The following is a 22,213-nucleotide window of genomic DNA, read 5'->3' as shown; positions in this document are numbered from 1 at the left end:
ATATTTTATATTTTTAAGTCTTTGGGTATGCCTTCCTGACTATCAAATCATAAAGGGGCCAGTAGTGACAAATGATTGTTCATCATTGTTTACTCTGATTGAGGACAGAAAAATAATTCTCAAGAATTCAGTTAATGTTAACCTAGCACTTAAAGGCCCTGGATAAAATCAGATTTTGATAGGTGGAGATTTGGGGACATTCAGGGAGAAGGACAAAAGCCCCAAACAGCAACAAACATACACAAAACAAACAAAACACAAAACAGCAACAACAAAAAAACACTCAGAAATTCTCTGGAGTGAAGAAATAATACAGGGAAGGTGACATAATGAGATAAGTGAGAACAGAGAGGCCAGAAGAATACATTTTTAAAAGAAATCTGGTGGCTCCCACCCGATGAGAAGGTGCAGAAATCACTTAGTTTGTCTGGAGGACAGCTGTTAGTGGCTTATGTGTACATTATGTCTGCGAACAGCCCAGGAAGGAGCTGACAGCAGGCGATGAAGGATTGTGTGATTTAAATATCCCCGAGAGAGAAAACTTGTGTACCCTTGTTATAAATGAAGTCTATGTTACAATAATAACAGCATTGATGATCGTTGGTAGCTGTTAGATTAGTTGGGATGTTTGCTGCCAAGGAGAGATAAAAATGATGTAAATTAAAAATGTGCCAACTTCTGGTTTTTTTCTAAAGTATCATTTGTTCTTCTTATCCCAAAGTCATATTGACTACCTCAACTTTCCAGATAAGCCATTAAAAAATTTTTTTTTACATTTATTTATTTTTGAGAGACAGAGAGAGACAGAGCACAAGTGGGGGAGGGGCAGAGAGAATGAGACACCGAATCCAAAGCAGGCTCCAGGCTCTGAGCTGTCAGCACAAAGCCAAATGCGGGGCTCATAGATCATGACCTGAACCCAAGTTGGACACCCAACCAACTGAGCCACCCAGTCACCCCCAGATAGGCCATTTTTAATGATAACATTGCAATTAATAAGAACATGCTGCTTTCAAAGTATAGCAGAAATTGGATTATAAGAAGTTTGTTTATATGTTGGTAGCTTTTAAAATTTTAATGAAGATCTCTTTCTGCTCGTACTATATGACATTGATAGGAATGTACAGTAATAATGACTTAAAGCAATGGATGATCATTTCATGAAATGTCATTTGCCAATTTATAAAGCAGAAACATGCAGTTGGACTTTGAAGCCACGTATATTATTTGAGTACCTGTTATATGGAAGACATTTTAATATAGGTTTGGCAGGATATAAAGATAACTAAAACATAAGGCTGATCATAACAGAATCAGAGTATTAGGTTAGATAATATATGCACAAGGAAACGTAATATGTGGTCACATGATAAGAGCAATGAGAGATGAACAAATACTGTGGAATAGGAAGCGTCATTTCTAGTGAGTGAGATTAAGGAAAGCTTCATGGAGAAAATGGCATTTGAGCTAGGTTTGTAAGGATGGATACTATTCCAACAGATAAAGGATGTGAAAGGGGATGATAATTTGGTCCAAGACCTAGAGCCAGAAAAATTTACGGGGTATTTAAGGAATCAGAGGTAAATCTAGGTTGGCTGACGTGGTGGGGGAAAATAGACAATGAGATTGGAGAGAAGTTGAAGTCAGATTTTGGCCTTCAACGTTTAGCAGGTGGTGATGAACATGCTGCTTTACGAAACTTACTTGATTAATGTAGTCATACATTTGATCATTCATTCATTTTAGAAGTTTGTATCAAATGCTTCTTGTGAAGCACCAATGAGTGCTGTGACGCAATCAAGTATTCACTGGATATGGAGTCTTTCTTCTAGGAAATAAAATAGGGGAAATAAAAGTGGATATAAAAAAGAAATATATGTATATGAAAAGTAACTTTGTGTTGGGCTTTACATTTAACATAGTTCTTTCCTACTGGTTTAATCAAACTTAAATTTCCAAAAAATTCCATGGGCATATATTATCTGTACTATAGTTTTCTCTTTTCTAATAGTGAGAAAACTAGTGTTCAAGTGGTTACTGTGGTTACTTGTTAGGATCTTCATGGCAGTAAATAACCAAGCAGAATTCAAACCGAATCTCCTGATTCCCAATATATTTATTTATGGTAGAAGCAGAGATAAAGTGCTATGAGGTCAGAGGAAGAAAACATCACTATCAGTCGTGGGGGTGGGGTGAGGTTTGGGTATCATAATGATCTTTATGAAAACAGAAGAATTTGAGTTGGAAATGTGAAGAATAGCAGGAATATAGACACTTATAAAAGGAGTTGGGACTATGAGGGCAGGTCTACCTCACTAGCTCATTAAAGGAATGCATTCCCATTATTGTTGAGATGAACTTGGGCAAATCATTTAAACTTTCTGTAGCAAGGATGCCATTTGAAAAATGAATATAATAATCTATTCTCTGCCCAACACATTGGATTATTAGGATTATCTGAACATTTGTATGATAAGGTATTTTTAAATGCATTAAGTGCTTTTAAAGTTACAATATAATGCAATGTGGATAAGATTTAACTTTTAAAGTGTACTCTCACCTTTTTTTTTTTTTTTTTTATACTTGGATACAATATCATAAGTTGTTGGGTTCTGAGGTAGCAATCAAGAGCCATTTGATTATTTGATTTATCTTGACATTTCTTTCAACTTTATTTTTCCCCCATAAGTAAAAATGTCATCTGAGTTCTAATTCTAAACTCTTAATTTCTTTTTAATGTTTGTTTTTATTTTTGAGAGAGAGAGAGAGAGAGTCAGAGAAAGAGGGAGACACAGAATCCGAAACAGGCTCTAGGCTCCTAGCTGTCAGCACAGAGCCCGACATGGGGCTCAGACCCACGAACCATGATATCATTAACCTGAGCTGAAGTCGGACACTTAACCGACTGAGCTACTAATTCTGAACTCTTTTAAGAAGGCATCTTTCCTAATTCTGTCCACCAAATGGGCAGTTCCTCACTCCTGAATTATCAAGGGGGTTAGAGTTGAGAAATTAGACCTCTGGAGAGAGTCTGGGAGTTTCTATTTCAAGAGATAATAAGATAGATGAAATTTTGGGAACAATCACCATTTCTGAGCTGTTCTATGGATCCATGAGGAAGTGAACTTTTCTGCATCTTCTGAAGAGGATGTAATGCTCTGGGTCACATTGCCCTCAAATATTCAGACTGAGTAGACAGTTTTTCTATGCAGGACAGGGACAGAGGCGGGATGTTCTTTAATTCTTTAATTTACATTGATTTACTATTTTCAAGTTTGAGTATGCAAGTAACTCTCAGTATTATTACTTTTGTAGTCTGTGGATTAAATAGAATACTGCTCTCTTGTATCACTTCTTGAAAAGACTAGGAGGATTTCTCTGATATTTTTTATTACCAATGTATCAGAATTATGACAATATGTGCTTATGAACATCCTGGCTCTTAAATGGATACTGATCTGGGGAGGAAGGACTGGAGAGGTATCATCACTCTGACAGCAAGCTTTAGGGAAGGGGATTTGACTTCCTTAACTAGACTTGTGAGCTTTCTCCTACTCCTGTCATACACACACACACACACACCTTAGCTCAAATATCTATGTGAAGAGGATGGTATTTAAACCATCGACTCTGGTGACTGTCAAAATGTGTGCTGCTCCAAATAAACGTTAAGAATCTACTGGCTCTAAGCCTAAACTTTTGATGCCAAGAGGAGTTTATAGCTATCTTTTCTTACCAGTCCATTAATGGAATAAACCTCAACAATGCAGGCTCTCTCTTTGGGCTTCCTTTCTGACACAGAAACTGAACATTTGCTTTCTACATAGCAACAAAAGCACTTTTTCTCGTTGTTTTTATTGTTCATATACTAGATATCTTTTGATACATAGCCTGGGGCAAGATTTAGGGAGAAATTTAAAGACTTGTCCCTCGAGTCTGAAAATTCTCCTGGCTCTTGTCAAATTTTGTAATCTATGAAATGACTTGTCATTTTTCAGTATGTTAATAATGAACCAAATGTTAGTTAAGGTGCTTTTTTTGGTCATATTTATTTTTGATCATAATGGACCATAGGTTAATCAGTCTCTTGGATGATACCAGGTATTTTATTGAACAAAAACATGGCCATATTTCCAGAGCTAAAAAACAAAACAAAAGCAAAACAAAAAAATCCCCAAAACACACACACCTAGACCTGCATATAAATTCCCTCCATTTATTAAAGCAAAACAAAACAAAAAATGGTGCAAGTTCTTTAGGTTGGCAAAATGACTTAACTGGACACCTCTTTGAGGTGGATAGGATGGCTGCATCTTCTGTTACTGGTGAGAGAAACTAAGGGCGGAAATGTGGAAAATGTGTTAAGAACTAGTGGGAAGGAGTAGAGCTCTGCCAAATGTCAGGAGGCTGGAGCCTGTGGAGAAAGAAAACCTGTTAAGAGCTTCCTGATGGTAGAGTAGCTGGAAGAATGTTTAGAAAAGGTGATATTCTCCTCTTAGTTGCTTGCTGATTTAGCACAGAGGTCTTCTCACCTCAAGTTCTAAGTAAAGTCGACAACACAGTTCCTCTTAAAAAGGAACACTGGGCACACGTAAGTTCGCCTCCTATCTCCAAAGGTCTCACTTTTTAAAAGGTCTTTCCAGAAGTTAGGAAAGACCACCAGCAGTATAAGTTGGCATGTTGAATTTCTAGAAGATAGAAAATGGGAAGATGATGACAGAAAAAGAACCAAGGAAACCATCAAACAAGTGGCTTCCTCAGGGAAGCTCTCTAGGCTCTAAGCTAGGAATGAACAAATATAGAAAGCAGTGATGGGCTATGGGTAGTGATCAAACAACAAATTAAAGAATTGCAGTAGGAACAAATATGACTAGTGGACTCTTTCCTAATCTCCAATGGGAAGACGGTAGGGAGAGTCTTTATTTTTCTTTCCCTCGAGCCAAAGCCAAAGAATTCTCCAAATGAAGGGATGAGCTGCCTAATGGCCCCTCATGAGAAAACTAGGGACTTTGGAAGAGAATTAGAAGTAATGCCATTCTTGCACAATGGAATAATTTAAAGGTGAAAACAAAACATTACTCAACTGTGAGTCAATCACTCTGATCTGTTACTGTCCTGTAAAGCTGTCCTTACTTGCACACTGACCCTCTGTTGTCCCATATCCTCTCCTTTAAAGGAGAGGATGAATGGAGAGGCAGAACTGTCCACACACACAGAAAAACCTCTGATGATTACCTAGTAAATAATGGAGACATTCACTGTAAATGACAGGCTTGAAGAGACTTAACTTGACATTTTAGCAGTGATACCACATGAAGGACACAGGTGAAACAGTGAAAAACAAAACAAAAGAAAAAACACGTGACCTCCTAGGAGAGCATTCATTCGGGACATATAAACAACTTATAAAAATTCTTACTGTTCTTAAGAACTGTTTAAGAGAATATTCCATAAATAATTAGCACGCTCAAATTTCACTGGGCCCACTTGATGGTCTGGAAAAGGCCTAAGATTTTTCCAGATTGTAGAGCAATTTAAAAAATTAGGCAACTACTTACCGAACCCTTACTGTGTTTCAGGCACCGTTCTAGACTTTGGGCATCTAAGAGTGAACACAGTACACAGAAATTCTCTCCTCATGCAGTGTGTATTCTAAGAGTGATAAACACATAAAATATATAGCGTGACAGCTGGTGATAAATGTTATTGAGAGAAATGAAGTAGCAGAAGGTTATAGCCTGGACCATGGGTGGGAGGGGTTGGGTGGTGAGAGTTCCCTCATTCCCATTGAAGGATTAGAGGCTTGAAACTGATAGATAACTTGGGAATCTGGTATTTTTAATAGTGACTAAATGTTTAATTTGTGTATATAGTTGTAGCGAAAGCTTGGATTTTGGAATGGTTAAGGAAGGAAAGAGTGGGGAATGCACCTAGGAAGGTATAGAACTCTGAGATTTTCCTCTTTACTACTTCCTGTAGTAATATAGAGACTGGAGAATGGGCATTTTATCTCCGGTGTGGGGCTGTTTCTGGATGCCTGCCAATGGAGTTGTAGACATTTTGGGGAGGTGGTTATTTATATCTCTGGGGGATCTGGGGCCCTAAGAGAAATATTAAAAATCATGGAGAGTGTATCAAAGAACTCTAATAGGAGTTACAGAAAGAAAGAATCAAGATGGTGGAGATAAGCTCCAGAAGAAATTTCTCTGAGGTAAAGAAAGATTGAAGTCTTCAGAATGTAAAGGCCTACCCACTGGCCATGCAAAATTAATAAAATGACTGATAGGTGTATCCTGGTAAAATATCAGATTTCCAAAGATAAGGAGAAAACCGGAAAGGCTTCCACAGAGAAAAATGATACCATCTACAAAAAAAAGATGAGAAATCAAACAGCTACAATCCTCATAATCAGCATAGAAGACAGTAGATAGGGAGCACTTTCTTTAAGTTTCTAGATAGGATGATAAGATGAATTCTGTACCTCGGCAAGATATCGGGAGAGAGTGTGAGGGCACTTAAGAATGTGTTAACACATGAAAGAATGCAGGCAAGTTATCACCTCTCTCTCTGTCTATATGTACATGTGTACCTATCTATACATACATCATAATCAGTAGAGGAAGTTCTTTTATTAAAATGGAAAATAAAAAGAATGGATGGAAAATGTGATTACAAAATGGTGGTAGAATGTGAGATGATATTACATGATACAGAAATCAAACTGAAAAAGTTAGGCCTTATTTTATTGTGTGTTAAAAATAGATAGTTCATTAAACATAATTTCTTGGAGATTGCTTAAGACAGTCCTAAAGTAGTGGTAATGTAAGGTTGTCTTGAAGAACTGTAGCTTCTGTAGTAAGGTAAAAATTCATAATATTTTAAATTTATAGATCAAAACTTATTTGATACTATAATGGCAACCACAAGAAAAAATCAAAGCAAAACTTAACACTGATTCTGGAGAGTTAGACTTGGTGGTAGAGAGAGAAGGTTTTACCTTTAATGTCATACCTTTTTTGTACTTTTTTTTTAACCTTGTAAATTCATGTTACAATTAACACTTAAAAAAACCCTCATTCATCAAATGATTGGTGGAACAATTTATATGATGCGTCAGAATGAATAAAGGATTTAGATTCTTGATTTTTACATCTTCAGCGTGAGCATTTTACTAGATGAAGTGCCAGGAATTTTGGGTTCTAAATAACAATGGTGACCTGAAGGGCCTTATGCCTGTAATGGGAAATTTGGTCAGTTTTTAATACATTCTTAGTCACAGCCGTGTATGCTTTAACTGACACTGTTTTTTGTTGTTGTTGTTGTTGTTGTTGTTGTTGTTGTTGTTGTTGGTTCATTTGTTTTATTTTGAGAGAGAGAGAGAGAGGGAGAGAGAGAAAGAATCTTAAGCAGGTTCCATGGTCAGCACAGAGCCTGACATGGGGTTTGATCTCATGATGGTGAGATCATGACTTGAGCTGAAATCAAGAGTTGGAGGCTTCACCAACTGAGCCACCCAGGTGCCTGTAACTGACAGCATTTTTACGTGAATCCAGTGAAGGGAAATAGATGCTATTGATGCTAAATATAAGGTTCTTATATTCTGAAGTTAAAGGACTTTTTTTTTTTTTTTTTTTTTTTGCTATTCTCTGACAATCCATATGGTATCATTAATAGGATTTAAGTAAAGGATATCTTGATTTTAACAGAATTTATCTTCCTTTAAAATAGTTTTCTAATGAATTTAAATGAATAGAAATACCCAGTTAATCATTTAAAGCTCTATATTACTTAAATATGTCTACAGACACCATATTTATTTAGCTCTCATTTTTTGATATGCTTCAATTTGCAACGTCTTTCTCATGACTTGGATGTTCCCTGTATAAAATAAATATTTCTCATGTCTACCCATTAAGTTTAGTCATTAGCATCAAAGCCTTTTTTTGTTTTTTTTCATTTTCAGCTCTTAAATGACTAGATGTTTCAGGTGACTTTCTGCGTATCCAGCTTTTGGCTTTTATAATATCTGCTAAGGCTGTTGTTACATATCATTGCCCTGGTATGATGATATATATAACTTGGTAAGGACAGATGTTCTGTTGTGAAAGCAGATACCCACACCTACACAAAATCATTTACTGGATCAGTAAACTTAATAAAGTGCTGGGTTAACTTGCTCATTGTTCACATCCCTTGAGAAAACATATCTAACACTTGCTCCCCTTCCATATCTTAATTAGCTTAGATTAAAATGAGCTCTTCCTTGCAAATATGTCAAAGATAGTGCCTTGAAGATAAAGATGTAAATAGTCTGGTAGAAGTTTATAATTATTTTCCTTAAAGTAGTGCCCACATCAAGTGCATCAGTAAGGCATCAGAAGATCTGGGATGTCCTCCTAGCTTTGCCCCTCACACGTACGTATTTTTGCTGATATTCCTCTGAATTTACTTTGAAGTTGTTGTAGTTACCTTTGATAAAGGAGAAACAGCTTTCCCATAAACAGTGCTTCTTGCCTTTTTCTTCCTTTAGTAAAAAAGGGAGATAGGTCTTTGGTCGCAGAAAGGAGAGATCTTAGTTTGAACACTGCATTTCAGACTGTGCACTAGGATCTCTATATGATTTTTGTCATTTAATGCTCTTTTAATAAGGTGGTATTCACATTTTAAGGGTGAGTAAAGAGAGTAAAGCAATCAGAACTCATATTGTAAAGTCATTTGAAATCTTCAGTGTTTCTTTATAAATTAACCATCAGATGGCCCTTTGGAAAACTGGAAGCAGTATGGGATTTTAGACTTGAAAAGTGTGCATATGAACCCTAGCTCGGCTGCTTACTTGATGTATGGTTTGATCAGGCCATTCTATTTTTCTGAATATTTAGTTTTCTTAGATCTAAAAATATTCATAAAGTAAAAAATCACATTTGGCAATATAAGTGGAAGTGCTTTGAAATTGAAACTAGTAGATAAACATTTTTTTATTATCATCATTATTGTGAATCTTTATAAAAATTCTGAAAGGTAAGTAGGGATAGTGTCATCATTGTTAACTCCATTTGTCAGTGATAAAATGAAGTTAGGGACTTGAGGTGACTTATATGGTCACAAAATTACTTAGTAGTGAATCCCATACAAGAACTTAGATCTGCTGACCCCAAATTTAGCATCATTTTTTATAAGAGACCATGTTCTCTTTAAATAGACCACTCCTTAAATTTGTAGGTTAAAGAAAGAATGTGTGCATGTGTGTAAATTTTACATATTCTTAAAGTTAAAAAAAAATTTACTTGGCGGCAGTTTATTTTTGGAATTTAGTGTAAACAAAACTGAGGTCCAAGAACAGTGGTTTTATACCTTCCTACTCACTGTTGCTCAAACCAGAGCTTTATACTGCTGAGTTCTTTTTGTTCTTTAAGAAAACTGTGAGCTCTACTCTTCGCTAGCCACTCTGTTAGATTTTGAAAATATAGATGATGAAGTTGATAACTTTTTTCAGTGTCAAGAACTGAACTCAGAGTCTAAAAGGAGGGGTGATAATTTAGCAAGTGAGGATGGAAACTTGTTTGTAGAATAGAATATAATGAAGTTTATATAGATAAGATCCAGTCTCACCTGAATATAAAACGACTAACCACTTTTTCTATGTTTTTCTTTAATCAAAAATACAGATTTTAAAAATCAGTTGTAAAACAATTGATGGAGATATGACATTTGTATCATTTGTTCAGCAAAGTTAGAATTTTCAGTAGAATTCATGGAACAACTCATAAGAGCAGATTTCTGCTTCAACAAAAGAAAATAAGTCAGTGGTAGGCATTATAATGTGAATATGTGATTGGGAATTCTGTAGTTACAAATGTTCGGAAAAATTTTAATGTATAAATTTATGTTTTTAAACGTCACAGAAGAAGGATTTAAAAAGTGGTCATAAGGAAATAAATGGTAATGAAAAATGTGGATGGGGTCTACAAAAAATTGAAAATAATATAAAGGTTATTAAGTGTAATTTTAAAATCACACTTTCTGGGGTATCTGGCAGGCTCATTCGGAGGAGTGTGTGATTCTTGATCTCAGGGTTGTGAGTTTGAGCCCTACCTTGGATGTAGAGATTACTTAAATAAATGTTAAAAATACAATAGAATATGACAAAATAAAATAAGAGTTTCCTTAAAGACATTCTTGAAAATGGGCATACGTACAACTACATAAAATTTGAATAAATACAAGTTATAAGTGGCTCCCACTCACAGAAAGCTTAAAAGAGGCTAAAATACTCATGAAATTTTGTTGTTTTTTACAAAAATTTAATATACTTTAAGCATTTAGTATATTTTTTGAAAAAGTATTTTTTTTCCTTTCCAACTCAATGTACAAATGATTATCTTAATTCCAGTGAGCATCTGACTGAATTAAAGATCTGTAGCTTTGAAGGGTGCCTGGGTGGCACAGTTAAGTGCCTGACTCTTGACCTCTGCTCAGGTCGTGATCTCACATTAGTTCAAGCCCCAAGTTCTCTCTTTCTCTCTGCCCCTCCCCCACTTGCACACATGCTTGTGAGTGTGCACGCTCTCTGTCAAAAATAAATAAGCTTAAAAAAAAAGATATGTAGCAATAAACAAAAAAAAGATACATAGCTTTCAGCATGTATAATGCGTTCACAATGTTTATGTGACCTTTGGTTCTTTTTACTAATGGAATTTATATCTTCATTTTTACATGAAATAAGAGGACAATTCAACAAGCTGTTTGCAGACACAGCCTAATTTGAATTATTGTATCACAGGCTTCAAAACTGTGTGATAGCTCAAGGTGTATGTTAATCATTAAAGTTCTAAAAGTTGGAATTTGCCATATGAGAGACCGTTTAGAAATGTTAATGCATAGTGTTATGTAAGTTCACTTGACTGATTAGGGATTCTCCTCTCTGTGTGACTGTAATAGAGTACAAATATATTTTCATGTCTGTGTAGTATAATAATTTTTTAAGTTTTGCTTGGTGAAAGTGGTTTTCTTGTTTTGGACTGCACTGACAAACATTAAACTATGCTTTTTTTTTTTAATGTTTGTTTATTTTTGAGAGAGAGACAGAGAGTGAGCACGAGTGGGGGAGGGGCAGGGAGAGAGGGAGACAGAAATTCCAAAGCCAGCTTTGCGCTGACAGCAGAGAGCCCCATGCGGGGCTTGAACTCACAAGCCGTGGGATCATGACCTGAGCCAAAGTCTGATGCTTAACCAACCCAGGTTCCCCAAACTGTGCTTTTTTTAATTGATCTGATTTTTTTTTGGGATTTGCATATGTTATTGTTAGTGTTTGCTGAACATCATTATGCTTTAAGAAGGAAAACATTTTATGTTTAGTGTATATTTCATGAGGTTTGGTAATGGTTACTGAATTATGCAGCAGAAATTTGTAATCTGCACACTTTCAGAGAGAAAGTATCCTTCCCACTTCTGGATGGACCGTTTTAAACTAAACTGTTGCCCAAGTTGCTAAGCATGTCATCACATTTCTGAGGAATGCTAGTGCCCTGTTTTTAGCCAAAATAAATTGTGCATTAATATGCACAGCTAAAGATGTCAGCTACAGCGAGCCATCTGCAGCCAAACTGCTCTCAGTGAGTAACTGCCTCTGTGGAGGAGGTCCTGTGGCTTGGGCAGTCCTTGAATAGCAGAAAACAGAATGTTTTCAAGTGATAGCTTGGTTTCCTCTTTATAATAGGATACATTGCATTATTATATAATGTAGGTTATGCAATTATGTCTTTTATGGCCTTCAAAACAATACAAATAGTACAATATAAGATATAAATAACATACTCAGTAAATACTTGATGAGAATTTGATGAAAAATAGGAAAAAAATCAGAGTAATTAAATCATGAGAAGTGGTTGCTCCATTTGAGTCCATGTGATGAGAGGAGAGAAGAAGGAATAATTGGAAGAACACTTTAAACTGAAAAATTAAAAAAGAAAATTAAATCGGAGTCTAAGTGCTGTGGTTCATACTATAGTAGTGAGAGCTGAGAAGGGTAGACCTTGGAATATTAAGTGATAAAGGAGGAAATCCACTGTGGCCTGTAAAGATGGGTAATATTCAGGTAAGTGGAGGAGGAGTACACATTGGGCTGTGCATCATGACTAACATAAGACAGAAAGAGGATACTGCCGTGACAGAGTAAATGGTACATATAGATGTCCTGGTCTGCAGAAAAGTTTAGTTGTTATGCTTCCAGAAGTAGGAACCCAGCAAGTTTTGTTTTATAGGGACAGGATGAAAGCATGATTGAAGAAAATTTATTCTGCAGCTCATGTGAATTGGTGTGCACATCAACACATATAAATTCCCAACATCGTGTTATTCTTTTGATGTTCCATTATTTCCAGTAGCATGCTATGTTGAACAGAGATTGCATTATAAATCTTATGTAGACTTTGTGTTTAAAATTTGCAGTCTGGAGGGCAGTGAAGACTGGATGTTAGTCATTAGGGCTTCTAGACTTTTTTTTTTTTGAGAAATTTTTAGCTAAATAGATTAATAACAGTAATAACAGTTTTGAGCAAGAGCATTCTTTAATTCTAGAACACCAACATTTGCCAACTCACCTTGATGCTTAGATGTATTGAGTTAATTATTTTAAATTATTACTGAAGACACACTCTTAAAAATCAGAATATAATATTTTAGTAATCAAAAGTTTTTCTAACTTTGTTTGAAAGTGGCAACATTAATTGAAACTCTCTATATGCAGTTCACAAACTTAAGTGATACCTCTTAAAACATTTAAATAATACATTTATGATTATTCATCAAAGTCCTTAGATAATGAAGTTGTGTTACTGTATTTCACAGCTGTGATAAAAAAGAAAGGTTCAACAAAGTAGAACCCAGGGGATTGGATTAAACAGGGAGGTGTGTTATATTAATTATATGCAGGACTACGCTAGAATACATAGTGACCTCAGAATGAGCAGAAATCCTGGCTAACCAGTCTCTTATCCCATTTATGCAGCGTATTAAATTAGAAGAGTGAATGAACAACTTTATTCCTTTCTTTTATTCCTTTCCAAAGAGCTAATTGAATTAGAGTAGCTCATTAAACAGTTGTGTCTCTAGACCTTGAATTCATTTGTATACTTTCTGTAAGTAAAGCTTTGGGTGGGGAAAGCAAAAGATGACTATTTTTTCCTTTTGTTATGTAAACTATAGAATTGCAAATAGCTGAAGCAGGATGTGTTTTTTTAATAAAGTTGCACTCATTCATTTTAATGTTTATATATTGAAGATAAGAGTTCTTGGACACATCGATATAATTGTTTATATATATATATAATTGTTATATATATTGTTTATATATATATTATATTATATATAAACAATATATATATATAAACAATATATAATTGTTATATATATACATATATAATATATAATATATAATATAATTGTTATATATATATATAATGTTTATATATTGAAGATAAGAGTTCTTGGACACATCGATATAATTGTAGGCTTCCCTGGTATTGTCTCTTTCATTTTTGCCATCATTTATCAGGTGGATGTGGATGAGTATAGTGTAATGTTAGGGAATTAGGTGTTAGTTGTGGCAAGGGACCTGGAAACTTGTTGATGAAATATTGGTGGAGGGTTTCTTCTGTGAACCAGCCTTGGCCTTGAATATTGTCTGACTTCTGTGGCATGGGGAAGAAGTCATAAGGACTGAAGTGTTCTAAGATCCTTGTTTATGGCTACATTGGACCGAAGACCCAATCATGTAGAAATAGGAGAACCAACTGTATTACAGGCATGGGTACCAAATGGAACGGGCAGCGAGTGTCTGAGGCACTGATGGCAATTAATTCAGGTTAATTTTCCTCAGACTTAGAGACAAATGCTTAATTTTAGAAATGAAGCAAGGCAGTAGTTGCCTCTGGGCAGGGAAAATATGTATGGTTAACAGGTATGGTGATTATGAGGGACTCTTTTCAGTTTGAATCAAAATGGGAATAGATTGTCCATGGGCAGAGGTATCCAGTCAGGTTCTGGGGAGGTTGGCATGTAACCAGAAAGTGAAGGCCGAAGCCTGTCATACAAACTGCGTAAACAGTGGGAAGTAGCACAGTAAATACAGGAAAGCTGTAGCTTGAAGAGCACAGACATTCTCAGTTAATTTATTTCATTCAAACCAGCTCAAAAACGGTGGACATCTATCATGCTTAAAGCGTTAGTTAGACCCCAGGGGGTTGATAGACTCCTAGATAGAAAGTCCTTACCATTCGTTGCTTACCATCTTTTTAGGGGATATAGATTCGGAAATAGAAGGATGATATAAGTGCTAGCATGATAACATTAAGGAAATGAGATACTTTCAATTTCCTGCAAAAGATTAACTTTATTTCACAGTTTTGGGAGAGGCATCGAGGTGTGAGGGGAAGTAGTTAGAGTCACCCCCTTCTGTGGTTGTTCGTTTTGCCTGGGTTATGTTTTTGTGAGGGGTAAAGTACCTGAGCAATCACAAAGGCCAAGTGAGGGACAGTGGCTTTGGAAACGTGCAAAGATGAATGGGAAAGTACGTTTCATAAGCAGCGTAGACACACTTGAATAATGGAGAATGCAGTGCAAATACTATGGGATTTATAATGCCAAGGACTGAGAGGCCAAAGGCACTGTTACTTCTCTGTGTGCATCGTGAAAGACACGGCCCCACAGAAAAGTTAAAGGTGGTTTGTGATGCTGGAGGTGGGGTGCAGCGGGGGGCGGGTTGTGGACTTTTTCATTTTCTCAGTGTATGGGAGGTTTGCTTTTGTTTTTGTTTTCCAGTTGATCAGGGAGTTGGAAATGCCCCTGTTTCCAGGACTAGATTAAGTGCTGAGATGCAAATCATTTCTATTTTCAATGGATTTGGCCAGTAGAATTAAATATAAAGGAGGCTCTTTCTAAAAAAATCCTAAGAGGATAAAAAGCTTTTTATACTGTGATCTCTACAATGATTTTAACCTGTATTCTAGTGGCGAGGAGGAACATGGAGGCGTCAAAATGTTTTTTATGTGTTGTTTATCAAAGTGAAGAAAATATGGTCATTAAAAGAATAAAAGTTGAGACCGTGGAATCTCTCAAAAAAAAGGGTGTATTAAGAGAAAAAGAGAAGAAGAGGTGACTTGGGTTTTCTACCTCTCTTCCTGACTCTCCTTTGTGTCCTTATGTGGAAACAAGAGTCATATGCATTCATAAACTAGAAGGACACATTTGATTTTGGAATAAGGGCAATATAGAATGTTTCCAAGTTTTAATATAAATTATGCATTTGATATGCTATGGTAGTGTACTAATTTTGCAGTGGTTCAAGGTGGAGTGAGAGCCTACTGGCTAGCTATGTGTGAAACTCCAACGTTCACATTGCACAGAGACTGAATATTTTGCTGAAAAAACCAAATGAATCCAAGGAAGTGTTCAAGGGGGAGAGTGGAAGGAAACTAGGAAGTTTCCTCGCAGGATGAAAGGAAAAAAGGAGTCATTACAGTATCATCAGATATAGTATCTGATACTATATCTGATGACACTTAATATATACCTGTAATAACCTTGAAGTTATATTACATGTTAACTTGTTTCTTATCTGATTTTTCTTCTGTAATCCAGCCTCCAGGAGACTAGAGATTTTTTCTCTTTTATTCAGTGCCATAGGCCAAGTAGAAGTTACCTGATAAATACTTGAATAAAGAAATGAATAGGTGGGGTGTCCTGGCTGGCTCAGTTAGTAGAGCGTGAGACTCAATCTCAGAGTTATGAGTTTAAGCCCCATGTTGGGCTAAAGTAGAGCTTACTTAAAAAAAATTAAAAACGAATAAACGTATGAATTTTACATCGACTTTGGCCATAACACTTGTCAAAAAGAAGAAGAGCAATTTAACTATAATGCAAGTCACTAACCCTAGGAGTTTGTGATTTAAGGTGGTTATTATGGATGTACATCTCATAATATTTTGTAGAAAAAAATCAATGAGAGAGACTAGGTAAAAAATTATGCTTTTAATTATAGTTTCTTTTATCTTGTTTGCATGATTATAAGGTGCTTTGGTGTCAGTGAAGGCTGTGGAAAAAGACAAATGAGAAAAAATAAACAATAGAACAGCACAAGTGTCATTGAGAGTAGGGGAGATGGTCAAGTAGGTAGATGCATATTTGGAGGAATTACTGTCCATCAAGAAGGGGGTAAAATCGGGTGAAAGTTTCCTAACATTCTAGCTTACCTTTTAAGTAGCAATTGTTTCTCTTTTGGGATTCAAATATTTATATGTATAAAAAGTTATTATGTGAGATGCTTCAAACATACAGAAACATAAAGATAATATAAAAGTACGTAGATCTTCAACTGCCATATTGAAAATAAATGTAATGAACGCTCAAGTACTTTCTACCTATTTTTTTTTACAAGTTTTTAGTAAATATTTCCATCAATTTATTTTCTGTATTCCTTAAAAACAAAAAATTCATAAGTTTAACACTTATGCTTTAAAATATTGTACACCAAAAGAAAACCAATTCTCATTCATGCTGCAAGTTGGTCTATGTTCTCTTTACTTCTGTTACTTTCTACCTATTTTTAACAAATATTTTAATTTTACTTTATGATTCACACTTTTAAACAGAAATAAGATGTTAGAGTTGAGAATCTTTTTTAATCTTCTCTAAACAAAAGTTTACTTGACCATGAGATTGCAAAATAAGTCCTTTTATACTGGCGAATGAGTTTAAATAACTTCTGTGTGCTTTTTATTTTAAAGCCTTTTTAATAATTAAGAAAAAATTCAGTAAAATTTAAAAAATTTTTTGAATTAAAAAAATTTTTTTTTTATTAGAAAACTTAATAGGGGTGCCTGGATGGCTCAGTTGATTAAGTGTCTAGCTTCGGCTCAGGTCATAATCTCAGGGCTCAAGAGTTCAAGTCCCACGTCGGGCTCTGTGCTAACAGCACGGAGACCGGAACCTACTTCGGATTCTGTGTCTCCCTCTCTCTCTCTGCCCCTCCCCCACCCATGCTCTGTCTCTCTTTCTCTCAAAAATAAATAAACATTAAAAATTTTTTAAATGCTTAACAGTATCAACTGTGAAATAATTAAAAAAAAAATTAAGAGCTTGGGAAAAGTTAGTTCCATTTCTTTTCAAAAGAAAATTCTTTGCAGGTAAAGTGTATGTTTTTTGCCAGCCTAACACTTGACACTTTTGTACTATAGAAAACTTTTCTGGTATCAATGCTCCATATATTTAGTTTTCAACCATGTAGAATTCTGTACAAAGAACCTCAGTGCCAAACTGGTAACACTGGTTACTTTGGGTGGAAAAGATTACATCACATAGAATTTGACATTCTAAATGATTTTGGAAATATTTAAAATTTTGTATTATAAGCATAAATTATTTTGAAATTTAAAAAAGAGGTGAAGGGGCACCTGGGTGGCTCAGTCAGTTGGGTGGCTGACTCTTGATCCAGCCCCATGTTGGGCTTCGTGCTGAGCACGGAGCCCTTAGCTTAAGATTCTCTCTCTCCCTCTGCCCCTCTCCCCCACTAGTGCACTCTCTCTTGTTCTTAAAAAAAAAAAAAAAAGGGGGCGCCTGGGTGGCGCAGTCGGTTAAGCGTCCGACTTCAGCCAGGTCACGATCTCACGGTCCGTGAGTTCGAGCCCCGCGTCAGGCTCTGGGCTGATGGCTCAGAGCCTGGAGCCTGTTTCCGATTCTGTGTCTCCCTCTCTCTGTCCCTCCCCCGTTCATGCTCTGTCTCTCTCTGTCCCAAAAGTAAATAAACGTTGAAAAAAAAAAAAAAATTTAATAAAAAAAAAAAAAAAAAAAAAAAAAAGTAAATGTTAGACATAGGTAGTTTTAAATTATATTCTGAAATAAGTATGGAATTCACTGTCTCCTTTTCATAATTGATGTGACATGAAATGAGCAGATCAACTTACTCCTAAAGCTGTGTGTGTGTGTGTTATGTATATTTCACATGTATACGTATCTCACCAGTTAAATCAATATATTGCTTAGTTATATTGCTCTTTCTAGTATATTCATAAAACTTTAAAGAAAAAATATTTCCTCTGTAAAATCATGGTATTATTTATGATAATTTGAAGGGATGCCATTATTTTTTCCTTATTTTCTTAACAGAGAATGTTTTCTTTCTAACCCAGTGTGGTTAATAATTTTTGTTTTCACACATTTGATTATGTTGCCTTGGAGGGGAATGTAATGCTCTGCTAATTTAAGAAATTAGCAATGTGTTAATAATTTGACAAGCGTACTCTGGGTTGTATAACTGAAAACTGTTCATGAGCCATCAATAGAGAAAATATCTAATGTAACTGATTTATGGAATCTATTATGTTATAACTCTTCTTTTTATGATACAGTGTTTTCTGTTTCTAGTGGTAAACATGCTTTCAGTGAATCAAAGGCAAAGAACAACAAAATTAATATTAGAATAAAAAATCTTTTTATGTTTACTTTTTATTTTCCTTAAAATATACAATGTTTAAGTCTCTGAGGTTCATTAATTATATTTCAGTATAATTAACATTTTATTTTTAATTTTATTAATTTTTTTTAATGTTTATTTACCTTTGAGAGAGAGAGAGAGAGAGAGCATGAGCAGGGAAGAGCAGAGAGAGAAGGAGACACAGAATCCGAAGCAGGCTCCAGGCTCTGAGCTGTCAGCACAGAGCCCCATGCGGGTCTTGAACTCACTAGCCTTGAGATCATGACCTGAGCCCGAGTCGGATGCTTAACCTACTGAGCCACCCAGGTGCCCCAACATGTTAATATTTTAATATAAACTAAGTGAACTAATTTGATCTATATTTTGTTTCAAATGATGAGCGACATAGCGTCAAATGGTACCATGCATTTTTAAAAATGTTTTTGTGTTTTCACATTGTTACTCTCTCACTGACCATTATTTTATATTATTTCTAGATAAAAGAGTGGCTCTGTTTAAACTGTCAGATGAAAAGAGCTCTCGGAGGTGACCTGGCTCCAGTTCCCTCATCTCCTCAGCCTAAACCGAAGATTGCCCCTGTTGGTCCTGCATCTGCCGTGGGCAAACCATCCCCACAGCCACAGCACACTTCTCCAAAGAAGGATACTGTACCCAAGCAGGAGATCTCGAAGGCACCTGAGTCTAAGAGGCCCCCACCTCTAGTGAAACAACCGACCATTCACGGCTCTCCCCCACTTGCCGCCAGGCAACCTCCAGCGGCGGCGGAGCCTTCGCCCAAGCCAGCCCCTCCCAAAGAGCCCTCGGTTCCCTCTGAGCAGGCCGAGGTCCCCGTGGCTGATGATAAACCAAAGCAGCCCAAGACGGGAAAGCCAGCCACAGATGTCTCGTCTTCATCGTCAGTAGCAGCACAACCTGATATTCCAAGCCCCAAAGTACAGCTGGAAGATCAAGAGATAATAACCCCTCCTCTAAAAACAGACGCTGCCAAACCCTCCCAGAGTTTTCCACCAACGGGAGAAAAAGTCACCCCGTTTGATTCTAAAGTCATACCCCGACCTGCATCAGATTCGAAAATTATTTCACATCCTGGGCCCAGCCCAGAGGGCAAAGGTCAAAAACAAGCTGATCCAGTTCAGAAGAGAGAAGAGCCCAAGAAAGCACAAACCAAAATGAGTCCTAAGCCAGATGCCAAGCCGATGCCAAAAGGATCACCTCCACCCGCAGGCCCAAGACCTCCCACTGGCCAAACTGCCCCCACAGCTCAGCAGCCCCCAAAGCCTCAGGAGCAGTCGCGACGTTTCAGTCTCAATCTGGGAAGTATTACCGATGCCCCTAAATCGCAGCCCACGACTCCTCAAGAAACTGTGACTGGAAAACTCTTTGGGTTTGGAGCATCAATCTTCAGCCAGGCATCAAATTTAATCTCCACAGCAGGCCAGCCTGGGTCTCAATCTCAGAGTGCTCTTGGAGCCCCAACAAAACAGGGCCCTCCTCCTTCACAGCCACCTCCTTCTCAGGGGCCACCCAAATCCACAGGTCAGGTACCACCGGCACCTGCAAAGGTTGTACCTGTGAAAAAGGAAGCAAAAGCTCCAGTAGTTGAAAAATTAGAACCCAAATCTGAACCAGTTCCAACAGTAAAAAGAACAGAAACAGAAAAGAAGCCTCTGCCTGTTAAGGATAGCAAACCTCTAACAGCTGAGCCTCAAAAGGCTGTCCTTCCCCCCAAATTGGAGAAAACTCCCAAACCAGAATCAGCATGTCCTCTCTGCAAGACTGAACTCAACATAGGTTCTAAGGATCCTCCTAACTTCAATACTTGCACCGAATGCAAGAATCAAGTGTGTAATCTCTGTGGATTTAACCCTATGCCACACTTGACTGAGGTAAGCAATTTATATATTATTTACGGATGTGACTCTATCATGTTTATTGTGAAATATTTTGTTAACCAAATTTCTAGACCAAAAAAACCTCCAAAAAATAGACAAAAACATTTCTAGTAAAGAAGGTATATCAATAGTGATGTCATAGAAGAAGTTTCAATTACTTATCACATGCTTAGTTTATTACTAAAGTTTCATGTAATTTGTATTTTTCTGGATTATGCACCAGAAGTAAGAAGATGAAATAAGTTGACAATTTAAAATAACAATTAACGCATTCCTTCATGAATTAAAGACCTGTAGCTTTGGAATCGTATCTGGTTTTCACTCATTAACGCCAAATAAGGTTCTAATTTACCATTCCCATTATCTCCAATCCCTTCTGTCTCTCCTACCTTAAAGAAAGTTTTGGTTGCTTGCAGATCCCAAAACAACATGAGGTCTGTTATTTTACAAAATTCTTAAGAACTTAGTATAAGTTAATATTGCTTATTAGAAAATACTGATTCAAACATACTATGTCTAGACTTTTTATAATTCTCTTTGGGACTGTTATCTGGCTTAAATATAATAGAGTACTGTTTAAGAAATGTGCCAAAAAAAAAAAAAAAAAGATACCTGGGGTTCAGTAACTGATGTCAAGAAATTGTGTTTTTATTTACTTTTATTTTTTTTATGGGATGATGAGACATTTTCTCCAAATGTAAATGACCTAACAGCAGATGGCAAATTTCTCCCTAACAGTTAGAGAAGAATGAATCTATAAGCGTTAGTAATGTGTTAGGGCTATTGGAATGAATATTTGGATCTTGGGTAACAGGGATTAAACGCTTGCTGCTGTGTCAGATGGTTAATAAATATTTAGACATTGAATTTGAAGTAATTGTTCATTGTCTTACACACATCAAAAATACTTAAGGATTATTTTTTTCTGTGCTCTTTGATTTTGTGATTCATTGGAATGGAAAAATTGAACAGATTTTAGCAACTACACAAAAGAAGCTTTAGAGATTCTGGTGTTTTCAAGTTAAGTTTTTTAAAAGAATAAACCATATACAATTTTTATTCTTTTACCTTTAAAAGACTTAGGTTGCTTTGACATTATTAACACCATATGAAAGTATTGTTTCTAAAGATTTAAGCACATTTTTATCTTCTTTATCTGTGATGAATAAAGTTAACTAAGATCCACTGAAAAGGCAGATAAAATTTGGTTTCCCTCAGCACTTCCTGAATGGTAACAACTATAATTATTACTTGCAGTGTTTTGGATTCAATGCAAAAGCAAAACAAAAAGCAAACCTTAAATTTCTTCCATATATTTAGAAGAGTTGTTTTTGGTTGTGTATTCATGAAGCAGAAAATTTTGTATTTCATAGACTTACAGAATTGTACCCTTTAATGAGGAGTCTTAAGGTGTCAACACAGTGCAGTTTAATACTTATAAAACAAATTGCATCACTAAAAACAAAACATAATGTCTGCATTTAAAATGTATTTTGGGCACGCTAAAAAAAGAAAACAAAACACTGTAGTGTGGAGGGAGGACTTGAGTGTGTATGTGTCTGTGTATGTCTTTGTTTGTACAAATGTGTCTGTATATACATGTTTCAGAGGAGATCATGTTTCAGAGGAGAAAAAAATCTGGTGTTATCAAAAGCGGTTGGCTAGGGCTCCTAGCTTAGTTTAACTGTGCTAACCCGTATGAAGTTTTCAGTTAGCCTTAGTGCCCTCTGGTCTTTAGGTAACGTCCATTGGCTGACCCAGTATCAAGGGAGTGAATGATGTTAGTTGAGTTAATCACTGTTCAAGTATCCCTATTACTATTACCCCAAAGGAC

General features: G+C 36.2%; 1 protein-coding gene across 6 annotated transcripts in view; it reads left to right on the top strand.

Moving 5' to 3' along the window:
• PCLO (piccolo presynaptic cytomatrix protein) overlaps positions 1 to 22,213 on the top strand; it is a 439,623-nt gene that overhangs the window by 9,288 nt on the left and 408,122 nt on the right. For all 6 annotated transcript variants that reach the window (XM_060632355.3, XM_060632351.3, XM_060632353.3 and 3 more), the window contains exon 3: positions 18,964 to 20,373. In XM_060632355.3, the coding sequence (XP_060488338.3) occupies positions 18,964 to 20,373 (1,410 nt within the window). The remainder of the gene's footprint in view (positions 1 to 18,963; positions 20,374 to 22,213) is intronic.

The sequence above is a fragment of the Panthera onca genome, chromosome A2 (assembly GCF_046562875.1).
Source record: "Panthera onca isolate mPanOnc1 chromosome A2, mPanOnc1 haplotype 2, whole genome shotgun sequence".
NCBI lineage: Eukaryota > Metazoa > Chordata > Mammalia > Carnivora > Felidae > Panthera > Panthera onca.
The sequence above is the reverse complement of the archived record's forward strand: the minus strand, read 5'-3'. Positions and strand labels throughout refer to the sequence as shown.